The following is a 22,418-nucleotide window of genomic DNA, read 5'->3' as shown; positions in this document are numbered from 1 at the left end:
AGGTTTAGCGTTAGGTCCTGAGCTACTTGAGAAATCTTGGCGCGGTGCTCGGGCTCAGACATGTCCTCCAAGCAGGATATGTTGGCTAATCTCTCAATTTTACACCAGTATGAGGGTTAGTAAGACCGCAGAGTGCACCTGTCTTTGTTATTGGTATATTATTTAGACAACCATTTGAAACAGATATTTTAGTTAGAAATCTTAATAAAGTTTTTTTTGTTTTTTCTTTTTATTATTTTGAGCTCTATCGTTCAAAAAAAAAGTTAGTCAACTTCATATGTAGAAGAAGCTGTCTCTCCATCAAATGGACTAAATAAAATATTTTACAGATTACAAAAAAATAGGTTTTTAGGATCAAATGGTGGTTTCTTCATTATTTCTATCATCTGGCTGAATGTGTGAGCATGTTATAAAATTTGTGAAGGAGCGAAATCTGGTCTGTTTCACCCTGATGGTTTATGTAATGTTCCACAGGCGCTGATACAGAAGGTGGCTCGGCTTGAAGATCTGTGCAACAAAAAGGAGAAGTTCATCCAGTCCAACAAAATGATTGTAAAATTCAGAGAAGATCACATTGCTCGACTCGAGAAGACCCACAAAGAGGGTCGAAATTCATTTTCAAATGATGAACATGATGACCTCATAGCAGAAATAAAGGAAGAGCTGCTTGTTTTAAAGGAACAGGTACTTGGCTGTCCAGGTTTTGGGTTCAAAGAAATGTTATGCTGTTGCTGCTAAAATAGACATCTTCACCTGCACAGTGTTAGAAATAAACCTTCAAAAACAAGGGGTAGACGTCCTAGTTGGAGGGGCTGCTTGCTTGTGCTAAAGCTTGCTGTGGACAGTTTGCATTGGTTTATGTAGAGGCCCCTTTCTCGCCCAGTTTCCTTGGGGGACACAGAAGACCTTGGGTATAGCTCATCTCCCTAGGAGGCGTGACACTAAGTGAAGACTGTTAAGCCCCTCCTCCACAGCTATACCCTCAGCCTGGAGAGAGAGACTGCCAGTTTTTGCTTAGTGTCCAAGGAGGAAAGACACTCCCTGCTCTGCAGGGCTGGTTTCTCCTTGTTTAAATTTTAGATTTTTACTTTTTTCTTTTCTTTTTGTTCCAGATCATCAGGGACAACAGAGACGCACTAGACCTCTCTGTTTCTCCCGGGGTTGAGCTGCGCCAGTGCCGGTCACCCGCACGGCTGCCTCCCCCACAGAAGGCAAGGTGGATCAGGGCAGCCCAGCTCCCCTACATCCCGCCAGCGCAAGGGTCGCCCGCACGCCAAGTCCCCCTTCCAGCGTCCTGCCACTACGGTGCCAGTAGCTGAAGGGGCGACCCTGCTGGAACGGACCGAGGGTGAAGACGTCTATGGTGAGAGATTGGCTGCTCCAGCCCAACATCCCCGTCCCCCCCGGTCTCCTGCGTGCCTGACCCTATACTGGGCCTATGGACCCTTCTGTCCCTGCTAGACCTAGGCTGGCCCCTGGGCTGCCGCAGGGCGACATTCTGCTCCCTCTCTCCTGGCCTCCATAGGTCATTGGCACCCTTCTCCCTACAAGAAGAATGCCTGGGGAGCTGCAGTGGTCCGCAACTAGCTGCCCCTGACGGAGGGGTTATGCAGGCATCCCACCCTCACAGGCACCCGGTCTCAGGGTCCCCCTCCCTCTTACCGGCTACTGCTTCAGGGCCAGAGCCTTGCTGCTCCTGACCCTCCTCTGCCCTCACGGGCACCGGCCCAAGGGCAAGGTGGTTGTGGCTGTTGGCCACATGGTGCGCTGTTATAAGCCAGGGCCCGCTCCATGGGTAAAATGGCTGCCGAGCGCAGGGTCCTCGCTTCTGGGCAGCGGGGTGGGCACCCGCGGCCTGCAATATGAGCGCTATGCTTCAACAGCCCCAGGCCGACCGTCGGAACATTCCGGTCGGCCGGGCACCGCAGGCTTTACGGCCGCGATCCCGGCGCTCTATCCGGGTCCCCGGCTCTTCCGGCCCGCGGGGTGGGCACCCGCGGCCGGCATGTGCATGCGCCGCTTCGTTCCCCGGCCGGTACTTGAATACTGTGCGGCCCCGGTCAGCCGGGCGCCGCTAATAATTTAGGCCCCGGCTTCACGGCCTACAATTACTAGGCCGCAAAATTCCGGCCTCTGTTGGAGGGGGCTGGAACTTCTCCAGGCGGGAATTCTTCCCGCCGGGAGGTTCCCCCGCCCCCAGGGGATCGCAGCGCCGCCCTCCAGGCCGGATCCCTGTTAACCCTTTGGGTACAGGCCGGCTTCAGATGGCCTGTATGGGTGCCCCCAGGGGATCGCAGCGCCGCGGTACAGGCCGGCTTCAGATGGGGCTGTATGGCTGCCCCCAGGAGATCGCAGCGCCGCCCTCCTGGCCGGATCCCTGTTTAACCCTTTGGGTACAGGCCGGCTTCAGATGGGCCTGTATGGAACCCCCCAGTGCTCCTGTAGGTGGCTCCCCTTTCTGTTATATATATATATATATATATATATATATATATATATATATATAAAAAAAAATTTTTTTATATATATAACTTGTGGGCTGCGCAGGACGCTGCAGCCTCATGTCAGTACATGCCCCCCTTCCCTAGGCGGCATGTCGCACTCCCCGGCTGCGGCGCTGCCAGGGTCATTTTACCCTCCTAGCCCTCTCTCACGATACGGCGCTGGTCAAGTGCATGCGGCCCTTTCTGTAGGCAGCATTCGTCACCCTCTTCAGTTATGGTACTGCCATGTGCGGGACCCCCCTTCTGGGCGGGATACTGTACTCTCCCTGGCTACGGTTTGGCCTTGTGCATGATCCCCCTTTCATTGGCGGACTACTGCAGTTTCACCGGATACGGTGCTGGCCATGTGCACGACCTCCTTCCATAGGCGGAACGCTACACTCTCACTAGATTCGTTGCGATCTGTGCATGACCCCTTTTTTTTTTCTTAGGCGGAATACTGCACTCTCACCAGATACGGTGCTGGCCATGTGCACGATCCCTTTCCATTGGTGGAACGCTGCACTCTCACTGGATTCGTTGCCGATCATGTGCGTGACCCCCTTCCATAGGCGGAATGCTGCACTCTCTGATTTCGCTGACGCCCATAGGCATGACTCCCTTCCGTGGACGGCATTTGGCACTCTCACTGGATTCACTGCCAGCCATGTGCATGACCACTTTCCATAGGTGGTATGATGCACTCTCATTGGATTTTCCCTGTGGCGGCATACATACACTCCCTCGGTCGGTGATGTTCTCTCGCCGGTACGTTGTTGGCCATGTGCATGAACCCCATACATGGCGGGGTGCTTGCACTCTCACTGGATCCGCTGCCGGCCATATGCATGACCCCTCTTCCGTGGGCGGTGTACGCACTCTCACTGGATTCGCTGCCGGCCATGGGCACGCCTCCTTCAGGTGACATGCACACATTCTTACCGACTGATCGCACTCTCCCTGGATGCGATGCTGACTGTGTGCATGACCCCCCCCCTCTTTTCTGGGCGGCATACTACACTCTCACCGGATACGTTGCTGGCCTTGAGCATGGCCCTCTAACATGGGTGGAACGCTTGCGCTCCCATTGGATACCGTGCTGGCCTTGTGCGTGACCACCCCTCATTCCATGGGAGGAATTTTGCACGCTCACGAGATCCAAGGCTGTCCTTGTATGTGCCGTATTGGACTTGCACATGTTCCCCTTCATTGGGAGTAGTTACACTCTCACGAAGTTTCGGTGTTGGGTGAGTTGTTGCACACTCACTTAATGCTAGGATAGCCCTGTGCATGTCCCCCTTTCACTAGGTGGACCTCCTGCATTCCTGCTGGATACTGTGTGGCTATGTGCATGGCGCCCTTCGGGGCGAAGTATGGTATGCCCTACTTCTCTGACGTAGGTACGGCCTTGGGCATTCCCCCCTTTTTTTGGGGCGGGCTTTTGCACCCTTGCCGACTGCAATTTGCCAGGTACATTTCCCCCCTTTCGGGGCGGTCAGTTTTGCGTTCCATCGCATACCATACTAGTCTTGTGCATAACTCCTTTTCAGTTTGCACTTTGCACTTCCGTAGATACTGTGGCACTCTGGCTGGCCTTCGCTGAGTGATATTTTGGCAGTGAGTGGACGTTTTTGTGCGTTGTTTGGGCCGTGTATACCTTCTCGTCCCGTAGATGGGTTGGCCTTCTCACTGCTTACGGGGCTACTCGTACGTATCCCTCCTTTCCTCCTGCGACATATTTTTTTCTCTTGGGAGACGGTGTTTGCAGCAAGCCTTGCACTATTCTCTAAAGAGATCATTCTGTCCACCTGTGTAAGCCTAAGGTGTTGTCCAACAAACAAATGAATGCCTTATATATAAGTAGACGGCCTCTACCTGCTCGCTACTGCTCAGAGCTGGGCGGTGCTCATTCATTTCGTTGGCCCTTCCGCCGGGGAGTGTTCGTGGTTCCTAGACACGTACCCATTCGTCTTCCCGCAGCATTGTTTCCCTGCGCTAGTGGTCACATGGTCGAGCGTGCTGTCTGCAGCGCCCTTCGCATTCTATGTTGGCTCTGGCGGGACTATGGTCCCCTCGCCTACTACTATTTCCTTCTACCAGGTTCGGGCCGCTCTTCTTGGGAAAGGTCACCCAACTTCTCTTGGGTGCTCGCTTACCCAGGTCCGGAGGACATCCACCTTGAGTTCTTCAGGATATTCGCCTTCTGCGAAGCGGTGAACCGGGCGTCTCAGTGTAGCGGGGTTCTGCTTTTGAGCTGTCCTATGGCTTCTCTATGCCCACTCCTCCTTTCTTTTGGAGGGTGTTATCCCGGCCTCTGTCTCGACTGCCTTTTCTCGCCGGTTCTGTTTGGCTCCCACTCGGTACGGATCTCTCCGATGTGGCTTCTGTTCCGGCCACGCTTCAGAGGATGTTCCTTCTCTGCCCTCCCCTCTGGGAAGAGCATGGTTGTTCAGGTGGATGGTTCTGGTGTCTTGTCCACACTGACTGTACTAGCTGTGTACCTATCTAACGGGTCTACCGCGTTCTGTCCTCCCGCTGGGTGCAGATTGCGTTTTTTCCATTCTAGGCAATGTTTCTGCTATGGATTTACCTTCTCGGTAACTTGGGAGGACTACCATTTAGTCCGTCTTCCTGTGGTGGCTACATCGGCTTGGGCTTTAGCCTGTCTTGTCCTGGCATCGGGCGGTTGCTGGGCGGACCCTTCGGTTCCTGTCCGTCTGCTCCCCCACTCCGGGTGGATACGGGACAACATTGTTCGGGGCCGACGGGACCCGTTCTACCGACCGTTCTGCCCGTGTTACTGATCATTGGGTTTTCGCCCGCTTGCCCAGGCGACTCTAGTGAGCTCGCTAGTGTTCGCTTCTAGCCGAGTTTTCGTCCAGGATCTGTGGTAGGACTTAGGACTTTACCTGGGGTTCTGTGGGAAGCTGGGCGTTCCCCCACTCTGCCTTTCTCTCTCCATGGTTCTGTCTTTCTCCAGCCCGGCCTGGACCTGGGGCTGGGACTCCGTTGCTTGAGGTATCAAGTGTCGTTCCTGTCCTTCCTCTTTCAGCGTTCCCCGACCCTCTGGGCCTGTCAGGAACTTCTTCCATGGAGCGGCTCTTGGGTTCCTTTGTACTGCCCTCCGTTACCGTCCTGGGAACCACATACTGGGCTCTTGGCGCTCCAATTTTTCCTTGGAGCCGTTACAGAAGTCCTCTCTACTCCTTCTGTCCTGTACGGTTGGGTTTCTGTAGCCATCGTGTCTCTGACTGGTGCCTGAGTGGCGGCCCTTCTTGTTCCGAGCCTTCTGTCTTCCCCCAGGACAGGGCTGTTCTCCATTCTGTCTCTTCCTTCCTTCTGAAGGTGGTGTTTGTCCTTCATTTCATTGAGGCAGTCGTCCTCCCCTTCCCACCCCCGGGAACGGACACTTCACCGATTTGGACGTTGTTTGGGCCTTGCAGTTTTTTACTTGGAGATCTCCGACTCTTGTCGACGTTCGGTCTCTTGTGTTCCCAGGAGGTCCGCGCAGGGGTTGAGGGCCTCCAGGGTGGCTTTCCTCCGCTTTCTCAGTGTGGCTCTTGCTGTGGTTGTCGCACCAAGGGCAGGGTTCTGCTTTTGGTGTCACCATTCATTTTGCCAGAGCTGTCGGTTTTTCCTGGGCCGGAGGCATTAGGCTTCGGCCATGCATTTGTAAGGTGGTCACTGGTCTTCCTTGCACACCTTACCGAGTTCTACAGGGTGCATACTCGGCCTTCGGCGTATGCTGCCTTGGGCCGCCTGGTCTGCAGGCGGCGGTTTTTTGTTGCCTTCGGGTGCTTCGCCTTGGTGCTGTGGTCCCTCCCCCTTTGGACTGCTTTTGAACGTCCCAAGGTCTTCTGTGTCCCCCAAGGAAACTGGGCGAGAAAACGAGATTTTTGTATAACTTACCAGTAAAATCTCTTTCTCGCTCTTTCCTTGGGGGACACAGCACCCACCCATTCTTTGTTCTTCTCTGACTGTTTCCGAGTTTGTTTTACCCTTTGGGTAGTTGGCTTGTTGGTTCCACTTTTTGGACTTTGCCTTTTCTCACTACTTGGACACGCAACTGGCAGTCTCTCTCTCCAGGCTGAGGGTATAGCTGTGGAGGAGGGGCTTAACAGTCTTCACTTAGTGTCACGCCTCCTAGGGAGATGAGCTATACCCAAGGTCTTCTGTGTCCCCCAAGGAAAGAGCGAGAAAGAGATTTTACTGGTAAGTTATACAAAAATCTCGTTTTAACAAGCACCAATCGACTTGTTATAATGTCTATTGGTGCTTTTTTATGGCCCCACATCAGGCTGTGCAAAAGAACCTTTACTCACAAGTGCTTAAAGTTGGTACCAGAATCCAGAACTTCTCTTATGTAACAGCCATTTTTTTTTACCCGTTCATGTTTTAGCAATATTGTTTGGATGTGGATTACTATTCACATGACTGTGTGCACATCTACATAGCCTGTATTCAAGTATATTCTCTTTAATGTTTCTGGTTTTTCTCTTTTCAAATATCCAGATTGAGCACCACCCCCGAGTAGCAAAGTATGCTCTAGAAAATCATAGCCTCAGGGAGGAGATTAAAAGTCTGAAGTCTCTTCAGTCTGTAAAACGGGCTCAAGAGATTAACAATCAGATGATTGCAGATCTTGAGCGAGTTTTCCTGGAAGCTTCTTCAGCTATCAAGGACACAGGAGGTAAAATATCTTTCGTATTAAAGAAGTTGTCCTGTATTTATTATTGATGGTCTATCCTCAGGATAAGCCATCAATATCTGAATGGAGGGGGTCTGACATCCTGCCAGAACTACACAGCTCTGTTACTGCCGCATTGCTCCTTTTTTATTTCGGTTGGAGCAGCACTGCAGTAACCAGCTCAGTCCACTACATAGTGGATGGAGCTTTGTAGTTCTGGGGTTCGAGCGACTTTATTTCAGATGATCGCCAGGGGTGCGGGGTGTTGCGGTGTTGGACCGCCTCCAATCAGATAATGATGGCCTATCCTTAGGATAGACTATCTCTTGTAGAGAAAATATATTACATGTATATGCGTAGCAGTTTTGTTTTTCTACTGTGCTCTTTTGAAGCTGTTCAGTACGAGCTAGGCCAGTGGTATCACTGTAGGTTTTCTTTAGGAATAAAAAGAAAGGTCTGCAGCAACCAATGAGATTCGAAGTGCCATTTTTCCAGTTCAGGTTTGAGGGTGAAGTCATCTGGTTACTACTGTTGACCACTCTGTTAGCACTTATTAAAACTGTAAATAAAGGTGGGAAATATTACACTTACTAATTTATCTGGATACAGTATATAAAGATATGAGACCCCCATACACTGTATAGAGTGATGTTTTGACCCTACTGTTTTGCTAACATAACATTATATTTGTGTCTTCTTTCTCCACAGTTCGACCTCTGCACTCAACACCAATATCTTCAGATAATAGTTTGGCTTCTACTGAAAAGTTGAAGGAGAAATTGTTGGAACTTCAAAGTGAGCTGGCCACCGCCAAACAAGAATATGAAGAATTCAAAGAGCTGACAAAGTTAGTTTAGGACCCGTCAGCACGTCCTTTAGTTTGCTTTCTGACCGTAATGGCAAAGCCAAAGAGGCTTTCTAAGGGGCCCTGTTCTTCCAGAAGAGCTCAGTCTCTCCAGAGTATGTTGCCCATAACTCCAGAGGCAGTTGTCTTTTCTGCAGAGAAAAAGGCGTTCCAGAACCTGTCACTTGGTGATGTGTTGCTTCATTCTGGAGAAGGCATACCTTGAATCCATATGCAAATGAGCAGTTAAGGGTACCAAGGTCCGCCCCAAGCCACTCCCTCTCCTTGACGGGGCCAGGTGAGATGACTATGCAGGAACCTGACCCTGTCAATCAAAAAGGAGATGGAGGTGTTGGCATGGGAAAGCAGTGAAGCATGGGTGCGTAGAGTGGCTTGGGCCCAGCCTCAGTGCACTTTAACTGTGCAGTTGCATATGGCTTAAGAGTCATTTTTCACTAGAATGAAGCATCAGATCACAAAGTGAAAGGTATCATTACGTTCAGCTAAGCTAAGACAGTACCTGCTTTTACAGTGATTTTCGTGGCGTCAGATTCCCTTTAAAGGGAATCTGTCATCCAGATATTCAACATTTAATGATGAGCATTACCATTCTGTCTCAAGCATGTTATTCCTGATGGCGCCGTTATTCTGCTTTCTCGCCCAATTTCCTTGGGGGACACAGAAGACCTTGGGTATAGCTCATCTCCCTAGGAGGCGTGACACTAAGTGAAGACTGTTAAGCCCCTCCTCCACAGCTATACCCTCAGCCTGGAGAGAGAGACTGCCAGTTTTTGCTTAGTGTCCAAGGAGGCAAGACACTCCCTGGTTTCTCCTTGTTTCAATTTTAGATTTTTACTTTGTTTTATTTTCTTTTTGTTCCAGATCATCAGGGATAACAGAGACGCACTAGACCTCTCTGTTCTCCCGGGGTTGAGCTGCGCCAGTGCCGGTCACCCGCACTGCTGCCTCCCCCACAGAAGGCAAGGTGGACCAGGGCAGCCCAGCTCCCCTGCATCCCGCCAGCGCAAGGGTCGCCCGCACGCCAAGTCCCTCCCCCGGCGTCCTGCCACTACGGTGCCAGTAGCTGAAGGGGCGACCCTGCTGGAACGGACCGAGGGTGAAGACGGCTATGGTGAGAGATTGGCTTCTCCAGCCCTACGCCCCCCCCCCCCCTCGGTCTCCTGCGTGCCTGACCCTTACCTGGGCCTATGGACCCTTCTGTCCCTGCTAGACCTAGGCTGGCCCTGGGCTGCCGCAGGTCGACATCTGCGGAGGTCCGCACCTAGCTGCCCCTGACGGAGGGGTCATGCAGGCGTCCCACCCTCACAGACCCGGTCTCAGGGTCCCCCTCCCTCTTACCGGCCACTACTTCAGGGCCAGAGGGCCCGCGCCTTGCTGCCACTGACCCTCCCTGCTCTCACGGGCACCGGTCCAGGGGAAAGGTGGTTGTAGCTGCCGGCAGGGGTGAAATCATATGGAGCGCTGTTCTAGGCCAAGGGCCCGCTCCAGGGGTAAAATGGCTGCCGGGTGCAGGGTCCTGACTTCCGGACACCTGGGTGGGCACCGCGGCCTGCAAAGGAGCGCTTCAACAGCCCCGGCCGACCGTCGGAACCTTCCGGTCGGCCGGGCGCCGAAGTCTTGTGTTCCACTTCAAGACGATCCCGCTCTATCCGGGTCCCCGGCTCGCGGGGTGGGCACCCGCGGCCGGTATGTGCCGCTCCGTAGGCCCGGCCGCTACTTTAAATACTGTGCGGCCCCGGTTCGCCGGGCGCCGCTAAAAATTTAGGCCCCAGCTTCACGGCCTACTAGGCCGCAAAAATTCAGACCTCTGTTGGAGGGGGCTGGAACTTCTCCAGGCGCGAATTTTTCCCGCCTGGAGGTTCCCCCGCCCACAGAGGATGGGCCTGTATGGGTGGATCTGTGCCCTGTAGGTGGCATCTGCCTCAGTGAGGCTGTGTGTTTAAAAAAAAAAAAAAAAAATTTATTATATATATGACTTGTGGGCTGCGCAGGACGCTGCAGCCTCATCTCAGAGTGCTGCCTGTATACATGCCCCCCTTCCATAGGCGGCATGGTGTCGCGCTCCCCGGCTGCGGCGCTGCCAGGTTCTTTTTTCCCCTTCTGGGGTTTTTTTTTGCCCTCTCCGCGCTACGGCGCTGGTCAAGGTGCATGCTTTTTCTGTAGGCAACATTCGTCACCCTCTCCAGTTATGGTGCCTGCCATGTGCAGGACCCCCCTCCTGGGCGGAATACTGCACTCTCCCTAACTGCGGGTTGGCCTTGTGCATGATCCCCCTTTCTTTGGCGGCCTACTGCAGTTTCTCCTTACATAGGTGGAACACGGCACTCTCACTGGATTCGCTGCTGGCCATGTGCGTGCCCCCCTTCCATAGGCGGAACGCTACACTCTCACTGGATTCGTTGCCGATCATGTGCATGACCTCCTTTTTTAGGCGGAATACTGCACTTTCACCGGATACGGTGCTGGCCATGTGCACGACCCCCTTCCTTAGGCGGAACTCTGCACTCTCACTGGATTAGCTGCCGGCCATGTGCGTGCCCCCCTTCCATAGGCGGAACGCTACACTCTCACTGGATTCGTTGCCGATCATGTGCGTGACCCCCCTTTTTTAGGCGGAATACTGCATTTTCACCGGATACGGTGCTGGCCATGTGCACGACCCCCTTCCTTAGGCGGAACGCTGCACTCTCTCTGGATTCGCTGCCTGCCATAGGCATGACTCCCTTCTGTGGACGGCATTCGGCACTCTCACTGGATTCACTGCCAGCCATGTGCATGACCACCTTCCATAGGCGATATGATGTACTCTCATTGGATTCACTACCGGCCTTGGGCATGCCTCCTTCCCGGGTGGCGGCATACATACACTCCCTCGGTCGGTGGTTGTTCTCTCGCCTGTACATTGTTGGCCATGTGCATGACCCCTATACATGCACTCTCTCTGGATCCACCGTCGGCCACATCATGACCCCCCTTCCGTGGGCGGTGTACGCACTCTCACTGGATTCGCTGCCGGCCATGGGCATGCCTCCTTCAGGTGGCATACACACATTCTCACCGACTGCTCGCATTCTCCCTGAATGCGATGCTGGTCTTGTGCATAATCCCCCCCCCCCCCCCCCTCTTCCTTTTCTGGGCGGCATACTACGCTCACCAGATACGTTGCTGGCCTTGAGCATGGCCTCTAACATGGGCGGAACGCTTGCGCTCCCCTTGGATACGGTGCTGGCCTTGTGCGTGACCACCCCTCATTCCATGGGTGGAATTTTGCACGCTCACAAGATTCAAGGCTGTCCTTGTATGTGCTGTACTGGACTTGCACATGTTCCCCTTCATTGGCGGAGTAGTTACACTCTCACGAAATTTCGGTGTTGGGTGAATTGTTGCACACTCACTTAATGCTAGGATAGCCCTATGCATGTCCCCCTTTTCCCTAGGTGGACCTCCTGCGTTTCCGCTGGATACTGTGTGGCCATGTGCATGGCGCCTTTCTGGGCGAAGTATGGTATGCCCTACTTCTCTGACGTAGGTCCGGCCTTGGGCATCTCCCCCTTTTTGGGGCAGGCCTTTGCATTCTTGCCCACTGCAGTTTGCCAGGTACATTTCCTCCCTTTCGGGGCGGTCAGTTTGCGTTCCATCGCATTCCATATTAGTCTTGTGCATAACTCCTTTCAGTTTGCACTCCCGTAGATACTGTGGCACTCTGTGGCTGGCCCTCTTCGCGGTGTTATATTTTTGCAGTGAGCGGACGTTCTTGTGCGTTGTTTGGGCCGTGTATGCCTTCTCGTCCTGTGGGTGGGTTGGCCTTCTCACTGCTTACGGGGCTACTCGTACGTAGCCTCCTTCCTCCTGCGACATTCTTTTTCTCTTGGGATACGATGATTGCCGCAAGCCTTGCACTATTCTCTAAGGAGATCATTCTGGTGCAGTGTGGTATGATTCTTTCCGGATTGGCGCCCTCGGTGCTTCAGTCTGATCTGCTACCAGGTTCGGGCCGCTCTTCTTGGGAAGGTCACCCAACTTCTCTTGGGTGCTCGCTTATACAGGTCCGGGGGACCTCCACCTTGGGTTCTTCAGGGTATTCGCCTTCTGCGTGGCGGTGAACCGGGCGTCTCTGTGTAGCGGTGTTCTGCTTTTGAGCTGTCCTATGGCCTCTCTGTTGCCCACTCCCCCTTTTTTGGTTGGAGGGTGTTATACCGGCCTCTGTCTCGCCTGCCTTTTTTCGCCGGCTCTGTTTGACTCCCACTCGGTACAGATCATTCCGATGTGGCGTCTGTTCCGGCCACGCTTCAGAGGCTGTTCCTTCACTGCCCTTCCCTCTGGGGAGAGCATGTTTGTTCATTTGGATGGTTATGGTGTTCCTTTTCAGTCTCCCTTGTCCACACTGGCTGTACTAGCTGTGTGCCTAGTTACCGGGTCTACCGCTTTCTGTCCTCCCGCTGGGTGCAGATTGCGTTTTTTCCATTCTAGGCAATGTTTCGGCTTTGGATTCACCTTCTCGGTAACTTGGGAGGACTACCATTTGGTCAGGATTGTCTTTTGATCTCCCACACCGGAACTGTAGTCTGTCTTCCTGTGGTGGCTACATTGGCTTCGGCTTTAGCCTGTCTTGTCCTGGCGGTTGCTGGGCGGACCCTTCGGTTCCTGTCCGTTTGTCCTTCTGCTTCCCCACTCTGGGGGGATACGGGACAACCTTGCTCGGGGGCCGACGGGACCAGTTCTACCGACTGTTCTACCCGTGTTACTGGTCCGCGCCTGATCATTGGGTTTTCACCCGCTTGCCCAGGCGACTCTAGTGGGCTCGCTAGTGTTCGCTTCTAGCCGAGTTTTCGTCCAGGATCTGTGGTAGGACTTAGGGCTTTACCTGGGGTTCTGTGGGAAGCTGGGCGTTCCCCCACTCTGCCTTTCTCCATGGTTCTGTCTTTCTCCAGTCCGGCCTGGACCTGGGGCTGGGACTCTGTTGCTTGAAGTATCAAGTGTCATTCCTGTCCTTCCTCTTTCAGCGTTCCCCGTCCCTCTGGGCCTGTCAGGAACTTCTTCCATGGAGCGGCTCTTGGGTTCCTTTGTACTGCCCTCCGGTACCGTCCTGGGAACTACATACTGGGCTCTTGGCGCTCCAATTTTTCCTTGGAGCCGTTACAGAAGTTCTCTCTATTCCTTCTGTCCTGTACGGTTGGGTTTCTGTAGCCATCGTGTCTCTGACGGGTGCCTGAGTGGCGGTCCTTCATTTCATTGAGGCAGTCGACTGTTTCCGAGTTTGTTTTACCCTTAGGGTAGTTGGCTTGTTGGTTCCAATTTTTTGGACTTTGCCTTTTCTCACTACTTGGACACGCAACTGGCAGTCTCTCTCTCCAGGCTGAGGGTATAGCTGTGGAGGAGGGGCTTAACAGTCTTCACTTAGTGTCACGCCTCCTAGGGAGATGAGCTATACCCAAGGTCTTCTGTGTCCCCCAAGGAAAGAGCGAGAAAGAGATTTTACTGGTAAGTTATACAAAAATCTCGTTTTTCTGTTTCATGGTTGCAGAGGAAATCAACATTTTTTATTCCACACTCCCGCAGTAGCCACACTCGCTCATTCGCAAATGAGCACTTTGAAGTCAAGGAGGCTGGCTCTTGCATCCTTCAAGTCAAGTTCACTATGCCCTCTTTCTGCCTCCGGCTCCGTGATTGACGTTTCGAAACAGTGCTAACATCATCCCCTCGCCTCTCCACACCTGGCGCAGGTGTCTCCTCTAGGGCACCTGCGCAGTGAAGCTGGTCGTACAGCACCTGCGTTCAGTTTCTCTGCTTGAGCACTGTGTGCAGTGATGGTGTGCACACTGTCCCCCTTGTCTGGCACATGCACAGAGAAGCGCTGTACCCAGGTGCGCCTGTGTGAGTTGTGGAGAGTCAAAAGGACGAGGTTGCGACTACTCTGAAACGTCATTCAAGAGGAAGGAGGGCGCTGAGAACTTGACTTGAAGGATGCAAGAGCCAGCCTCCTTGACTTTAAAAATGCTAGTGAGCATCCTGCAGGAGCGTGGAATAAAGTTGATTTCTCGCCCATATTCATTGGGGGACACTGAGAACGTAGGTATAGCTATGTCCTCTAGGAGGCGTTGACACTAGTAAAAGCTGTTAGCTCCTCCCCTCCAGCCCGGAGAGAGAGCTTCAGTTTTTTCTAGTGTCAATAGGAGGCAAGACCTCTCTGCTCTGCAGGGAATCTCCTGAAGATTTTTTATTTTAGTTTATTTTTTTCCTTCTTTTTCAGATGGGACAACAGTGGTCGCCTCGCCTCCCTGTTCTCCCGGTGTCTAGTTGCGTCAGTGCCGGTCATCCGCACTGCTGCCTCCCCCAGAGAAGACAAGGTGGACCAGGGCAGCCTCGCTCCCCTGCTCCCGCCAGCCAAAGGGTCACCTAGGTCCGCCAAAGAGAAGACCCTCCCGCCATACCAGACTCCTGCCACTCTGGTGCCAGCTGCTGAGGAGGTGACCCTGCTGGAGAAGGTACCATTATGGGCTCACTTAGGGAGGGTGAAGAGAAGAGGAGGAAGATAAGGTGAGTACACAGGACTAGGTGAGTATGGCAAAGGAGCGCATAGCAGATAGCTCAGTGGTAAAAGCAATTGCCTCATACCCAGTGTCCTGTGTTCAAAACCCCTTTCACCGGGCTCCCTCCTTCGCCCTCCCTCTGGGCCAGACACCGGGCTTCATTTATTCTAGCCCTGGACCTCCGGTGGATTTCCTTCCCCCTTCCCTCTGTGCCGACACTGTACGGCCACTATCTCCTGCAGGCGCTTCGGTCTGGCGCGAATTCTTCCCGCCTTACTTCCCTCCTCCCCCAGTAGCCCGCAGAGCCCCGCCCCCGGTTTTCAAGGCTATTAACCCTTCCTGGCCAGCCATCTCTTGATGCTGGCGCAGGATTATGCCTATCCGCAAGGCAATGTGTTTATTCTAATTTAACCCCTTTCTGCCCTTGTGACCTGAGGATGGGCATCCCAGTTTAAAAAAAAATTATAATAAAATAAAGAAAGTCCATTTCGGGTCCTGCCCCCTCAGACCTTATCACCACAGGACTGCCCTGTCTGTATCAGACTGGGCCTGTGTCCTAACACAGACAGAGAAGGACCTCTCAGTTCCCATTCCACCCTCCGGGCCGTTTGGTTGATAGGCACCCCCTGTGCAATCCAATGGTGGTCCTCCGGACCATTCCAATCACCCTCTGGGGTCGTTGGTGTTAAAGCACTACCTGCGCAATCCACTGTGGACCTCTGGACCTTCCCAATCACCCTCCGGGGTCGTTTGGTTGATAAGCACTACCTGCACAATCTAGTGATGGACCTATGGACTTCCCAATCACCCTCCGGGGTCGTTTGATTGATAAGCACCGCATGCGCACTCCAATGGTGGTTCTCTGGACTTCCCAATCTCCCTCCGGGGTCGTTTGGTTGATAAAGCACCGCCTGTGCAATCCGATGAGTGAACCTCTAGAAGTTTCCATTCCACCCCCGGGTAGTTTGGTTGATATTTCCCTCCTGCGAGTCTGCGACCGCCATGGACAAGATTCTCAGAGTTAAGACTGCACACAACGGGTCAGAGCAGGATATATTCCTCCTCTGTTACCTCCACACTTCCTCCCTAGGGTCACGCTCAGACGCACCCTCCCCCCTGGAGAGGTTCGGTCCGAAGGAAGGATCACTGGTTCGGTCTCTGCCGTGATTCCCGTGCAATCTTCCAAGGTGGCATCTGAGGTAGACAGCAGTACTTGTCGTATGCATTACCCAGAGTATTTGCACTACTACTGGATACAGTACTCCCTTGGATATTACCTCCCTCCATGGGGTCTAACCGCACTACAGCTGTTTCAGTGCCGGCAGTCGGCGTTCCCCCTCTTGGTAGGTTGCGGAACTGCATTCCCACTGGGGGCAGTACTGACTGTATGCATTAGTCTTTTCCATAGGTGGCGCTATGGCATTATCCCTGCTTCAGTGTTTACTGTATATCTTACCCCCTTATGTAGGTGGGGTATTCATACGGGACTCTCCATATGCCTTGCTCTTTTCGTAAGAGGCGTATACTCTCTACTTGGATTCGGTTCCTGCTAGATGCATTACTGCATTGCCACCCTTCATGGTGGGGTACTTGCACTACCACTGAGTGCATTGCTTGCCTTAAGCATTACCCCCTTTCATTGGTGGGATAATTGCAACATTGCCCTTTCCACAGTTATCCACTACTGTGGGGAATGAGTACACATCTTGGATGTTGCACTTCAACTACGCCTGGGCTATAGAGGCATTAGCTTCTTCTACAAGTGGAGCGTAGCAAGTAGCAATACACGCTGGTGCCCTGTACTCTTCTTCTAATGGTATTCCACCAGTGGATACTGTGGCTGTTTCCACGTTGTGTCCTTTTCCTTCGGTGTCTGTGTCGGTTTGGGGCATTAATATGACAACCTCTCTCCTCGCGGGGTTGCCCAGCGCCACTCATGTGTCCTAGCGTCCCCTATCTCCAGGGTCCTCCATTGAACCAATATGTGTCTTCAACAATGTGTAGTGCGTACACCATGGCACGTAATATTGTGATTACGTTCCAGCGAGTCGAGTATTGCACTGACTCTATATTCTCTATCCACCATTCCTGATGTGGGAAGTGGTTGTGCTGGCACTCTGGTTCAGCTTTGCAGCGTGTTCACCTCTGCTGGTGCGGAGTTTTCGCTGGTACTAGCGTTCGCTGCAGTGTGGCATTCCATCAGGTAGGGGTTCTACCCTGACGCTGGCTTGGCGGTTGTTCCTGTTCAACGCCCTTCCCAGGTGGAGGGTTTAAGATTAGCTCTCCTTCCCTGGGGCAGTATGGGACCATGGCTTCTACTGGATTCCTCTAGTCTGCCACTCAGTTTGTGCTGGCGGGGCACGCTGCGGCTCCTACGGTACAGGGATCCGGGAGTAGCCTTTACATACTCTGGCTCCTCCTGCACGGTTCCTTCATCAGGTGACGGATTCTTCTACCGCTGAATTCGGTGGCGTACGCTGTATGGCCTCCTCCTTAGGCGGAGTATGGCACCGCCACTATCATCCGGTGGCTACTTCTGTGTAGTGCCAGTCTCAGATGAGGAATAGGGTTCGCCCTGCCACTTTTTCCTCGGGCTCAGGGTTCACGGCCACTCCGCAAACCTTGGTAGCTCCTACGTTACTACTTCCATTCATCTATGTTGATGCAGGGTATTGGCTCTGTGGTTTTTTCTTCCAAGTCCGACTGTTGGGCTGTGATGTTTTTCCAAATCCTACCCGTTGGTCCTGGGTGTACTACCCGTATCTACAACTACCCCTCTCATTACTTGACTAGTGACTGCCATGTCAGTCCGATGTAGTCATGCCTTTTTACTGCACATTCCGTGGCTAGACTACGAGACTCACCACGCCAGGATGAGCGGGGGTGCTGTCACGACTGTTGATGGAGTTTCGTTCCTGGAACGGAACACCCCTTCTATTCTTCCTTCTCGAGGCAGGAGTTTTTTTCTCTCATCTTGGTCTGGTCGAAATTTCCGTTGAGCAGTGTTGCTACACCGTCAATACATGGTCGCTGACGGAACTCCACTGCCGGTGATTCTCATATCGTCTCTACTTTTACCTATCCAATGTGTTGATTCCTTTGGCTTGCGGTTGGACATGCCTCATTCAGGCGTTTTTTTCTCTGTAGTTTATCAGCCAGCTTCTCAGTCTCCCCACAAGCCTTTTCGGCTTGGGGGACATTGGTAGACCACTTATCATTTCCGTGGAGCGCTTCCCTTTAGCAGGGGTGGATCCTGCGGTCCTGGGTTTTTGGTTTGGCCATTATTTCCTTGCTGTGTCAGGTTCGGTGCTGTGTATCCTTTTCCAGCGTCCTCTGACTCACCCGGGGCCCATAATACCTTCCTTCATGGAATGGCATATACGGTTCCTCCATACCGTCCTCCTTTACCGACTTGGGATCTGACCTTAGTCCTTTCAGCGCTCCGGAATTCTTCCCTTAAACCTTGTGGGAGATGTCACTCCGACTCCTGTCCTGGAAGGTGGTCTTTTTCTTGTGGCTATCACATCCATCAGACGGGTGTCCGGGTTGGGGCGCTCTCTTGCAGAGAACCTTCTGGTTCTGACAGGCATAAGCGGTTCCCCGGCCCGTTCATTCCTTTCTCCCGACGGTGGTCTCTGGTTTCCATTTCAATGAAGAAACTGTCCTTCCATCACTGTGTCCCTCCCCTTCACACCCTAGGGAAAGGGAGTTAGGTCATTTGGACGTTGTCAGGGCTCTGGCGATCTATTTGCCAGCCTCCAGTTCCTGCCGGCGTACGGACTCTCCCTTTTTGTCATCCTTGCTAGGCATTGGCGGCCTCCAGGGTAGCAATTGCACGTCTGCATTTGCTTAAGCATACTGCACCCGGGGCAGGGTTCCGCCCTTCGGTGTCACGGCTCACTCCACCATAGCGGTGGGCGCTCTTGGGCTCGGAGGATTCACGGTTCGGCCGCACAGTTGTGCAGGGCGGCTACTTCTCCTTATGCATATTTGCTAAATTCTGCCAGGTGCACACTTATGCATCGGCGGGTGCCGCCTTGGGCCGCATGGTCTTGCAGGCAGCAGTTCTTAGTTGTCTGCAGGGGCGCTTGCTCCATGGGTCTGTGGTTTTCCCTCCCTGTGGACTGCTCTAGGACGTTCCACGGTCTCTGTGTCCCCCAATGAATATGGGCGAGAAAACGAGATTTTTGTAAAACTTACCAGTAAAATCTTTCTCGCTCTTCATTGGGGGACACACCACCCACCCAGTATTGTTGTTCGGCCACAGTTGTGGCTGTTGCTGGTTAGAACCTGGTTCGGTTCTTGGCATTGTTGCTGTTACACGTTTTTCGTTGGTTTACTTGCTTCTCCTACTGCTTCTCACAAACTGAAGCTCTCTCTCCAGGTTGGAGGGGGTATAGCTGCTAGGGGAGGAGCTAACAGCTTTTACTAGTGTCAACGCCTCCTAGAGGACATAGCTATACCCACGGTCTCTGTGTACCCCAATGAAGAGCGAGAGAGATTTTACTGGTAAGTTTTACAAAAATCTCGTTTTTCACAGTAACTGAAACACACACAAGAAGAAAAACAGCACTAACTGGGACAACATGGTTCACATAATAAAGTAATGCGCATAGGTAAATGTTGAATATCTGAAAGTCAGGTTCCTAAAGGGGTTCTCCGGGCTTTTAATATTGATGATCTCTCCTCAGGATATTGGCGGGGTCCGACACCAATCAGTTGTATGAGAAGACTGTACGTGCTGCTGCTGATATGTTTTTGGCACCCCCGCCGATCTGATATTAATGACATATCCTAAGGATAGGTCATCAGTATTAAAGGGTTTCTACTACCACATTTTGACCTAATTAGCTGTCGGACACTAGCGATCTGCTAGTGTCTGCTGTGCCTAACCATGCTATCGTAATTCCTTTCTCTGCAGCGGTTACCCTAAAAAACTTAGTTTTATTGCTATGCAAATGAGCCTCTAGGTGCTATGGGGGCGTCTTTTCAGCCCCTAGAGGCTCCGTCCACTCACCATTTCTGCCGCCCAGCTCGCTCCAGCCCACCCCTCTCCTCTAGATTGACAGCCTATTCGCGCCTGCGCCGTCTGCTTTTGTATTCGGCACAGTGACTGTTAGACTGCTCCCTGCGCCGTAATCGGCGCAGGCGCAGTGAAGATGCCGGCGCAGGGAGACAGTCACTGCGCCGAATACAGAAGCACACGGCGCAGGGGCGAGTAGGCTGTCAATCTAGAGGAGAGGGGCGGGCTGGGCGGCAGAAATGGTGAGTGGACGGAGCCTCTAGGTGCTTAAAAGACTCCCCCATAGCACCTAGAGGCTCATTTGCATAGCAATAAAACTACGTTTTTTAGGGTAACCGCTGCAGAGAAAGGAATTACAATAGCATGGTTAGGTACAGCAGACACTAGCAGATCGCTTGTGTCTGACAGCTAATTAGGTCAAAATGTGGTGGTAGAAACCCTTTAAAAGCCCGGAGAACCCCTTTAAAGGGAAACTGTCACCATGATTCTGGAAAATTTAACTGCAGTTCTACATGAGTACTGCAGATATGGAGTCCAGATCAGTACTTTTTATTTTCCTACTGCCCCCTCATTTGCGTGCTGTGAATGCTCAGAGAGGATAGAGAACTCTGCTGAGCACAAGTAGGGGAACAGGGGGCCAGGGGAAATTAAAAAGTACCGATCTGGATTCCATTTCTGTAGTACTACTCGTGCTACTGCAGATAATAGTGCAGAAACGTGGTGACAGACTCAATTTACCGCCATAAAGAATGCCCCGAAAACGTACCTTTCTTGTGAAAATTCAGTCCTCTAATCCTGTGATCTAGTTCTTTTTAGTTTTATGCAAATAGTTGTTCCAGCGATGGCATGATCTCTTATTGCCATCTTGAAACTGCCTGACGTTTATAGAAGTTTTTTCTATTTTTCTAAACTTTTTTTTTTTTTTTACTATTACTAATTAAAGGGTTTTTCGGATTAGGCCATCAATATCTGATTGGCGAGGGTCTGACATCCCATACCCCATCCCCATCATGTGTATCAGCTTCAGCGCTAGAACTACAGCTCTGTCCATTGTGTCTGTAGGAGCAGCACTCCAGTCACCAGCTCGTGCACCTCCTACAATGGCCGGATCTAATGCAAAAAACCTGATTGGCACAGTGTTGGACCCTTGCCAATCCGATATTGATGACGTATCCTGAGAATAGTGTATGAATATAAAAAGATCAGACAACCCCTTTAAATCCTCCAAACAATACAGGCGATTCAGTGCTGTGTTGATGTCCTATAACTGTGTGATTGTGGTTCCATCTAGGAAGAAGCAAGTTGAGCTCGAGTCAGAACTGCAGTCTTTATACAAGACCAACAACCATCTTGAAAATATTTTGGAAGCAATCCAATCTCATAAGAGAAATGAAGTGTCCCAGCTGAACAAGATGCACGTAGAGACGATAAAGGTAAACCGAGAGGAATCGAAACTTGATGGCTTTACTGCTCTTTTCCATTTTTCTCCACCTTTTTGTTCGAATTGTGCATTAGTCATGGTAAATTATGCATGATGTTAATAACACGTGGTCTGCTATCGGAATCTCCATCTCTCATCCTTTTTCCTTTATAGTAAAATCTACTGATTTTGTAGAACAATCGACTCTTGGTTTTTGGGGCCATTTCCATCTTTTTTCCTACTGTTTTCTATACAGAAGTTCCCATCGCCAGTGTCCCATTAGTCCCATGTTTTGTGTCAATGAATGCCAGACTACATCATGTTTCTCATCTAAATAGTATTTAAGTTAAAGAAATTGCAGCTCCATCTAGCAAGGTGGTCACTGAGCCCTTCCCGTGACTAGCTTTTGGCTCTAGCCACTGGAAGGGTATGTTAAATTTGAAAATAAAAAGGAGCAGTAATCGGGTACTTGGAGTCTAGGCTAATGTCTGCTTTAGACAACCCCTCTTCCTAAGGCCCTACTATGAAAAATGTATGAGAGTCCCCACCGTGTTATCAGACAGCTAGTGGGCAGCTTGGTACATGCCAGGGCATCCAGTTGGCTCCCACTTCTGTCCCTCACCTTACTCGCCTTTTTTCTTTTTCTAGTCTTATATATTTTTTATCATCTGCTATTAGAACATGACGACTCCCACAAGGGCTTACAATTTGAGGTCTCGACTTGTGCCGCGTCTGAGCCAAGATAATTTGCAGGACGACTTGATGAATACACCCAAGTCAAGGGGCGATCTGGACAATATTATGAATGAACCTATCCCTCCGGAGATGAGTGAGCAAGCCTATGAAGCTATTGCAGAAGAACTACGACTGGTGCAGGTATGCAGAGTAATCAGGAAGAGTAAAATAACGTGTTTTATCAAATTTATAAACTTTTGTTGTGCATTTAAAGGAAATTTGTTACCACAATCGTGGACTGTTAGGGTCCATTCACAAGTCCGTATGTGTTTTGCGGATCCGCAAAACACGGACACCGGCAATGTGTGTGTTCCACATTTTGCGGTCCGCACATCGCCGGCACTCTCATAGAAATTCTTGTCCGCAAGTGCGGACAAAAATAGGATATGTTCTATTTTTCTGCGGATCCGCAAATGCGTATGCGGCAGCACATTTCAGCCCTATTGAAAATGAATGGGTCCGCACCTGTTCCACAAAATTGCGGAACAGATGCAGACCCATTTTGCGGACGTGTGAATGGACCCTTATCTGCAGTACTACATGAGTAGTACTGCAGTTAAGTAATCCAGATTGCTACTTTTTATTTTCCTACTGCCCCTGGTTCCCCCGCTGTCAGCATTTAAAGCTACGCTGAAATACACAGGACTGCAGTGCATGCTCCATTATGTTACAGCA

General features: G+C 51.7%; 1 protein-coding gene across 2 annotated transcripts in view; it reads left to right on the top strand.

The window, feature by feature from the left end:
* Positions 1–22,418, top strand: part of KIF15 (kinesin family member 15) — a 143,667-nt gene that overhangs the window by 75,652 nt on the left and 45,597 nt on the right. For both annotated transcript variants that reach the window (XM_040431884.1, XM_040431883.1), the window contains exons 13-17: positions 475–684; positions 6,996–7,173; positions 7,879–8,017; positions 20,880–21,021; positions 21,687–21,884. In XM_040431884.1, coding sequence (XP_040287818.1) covers positions 475–684; positions 6,996–7,173; positions 7,879–8,017; positions 20,880–21,021; positions 21,687–21,884 — 867 coding nt within the window. The remainder of the gene's footprint in view (positions 1–474; positions 685–6,995; positions 7,174–7,878; positions 8,018–20,879; positions 21,022–21,686; positions 21,885–22,418) is intronic.

The sequence above is a fragment of the Bufo bufo genome, chromosome 5 (genome assembly GCF_905171765.1).
Source record: "Bufo bufo chromosome 5, aBufBuf1.1, whole genome shotgun sequence".
NCBI classification, from domain to species: Eukaryota; Metazoa; Chordata; class Amphibia; order Anura; family Bufonidae; genus Bufo; species Bufo bufo.
Note: the sequence above shows the minus strand (reverse complement) of the source record. Positions and strands in the feature narration are given on the sequence as shown.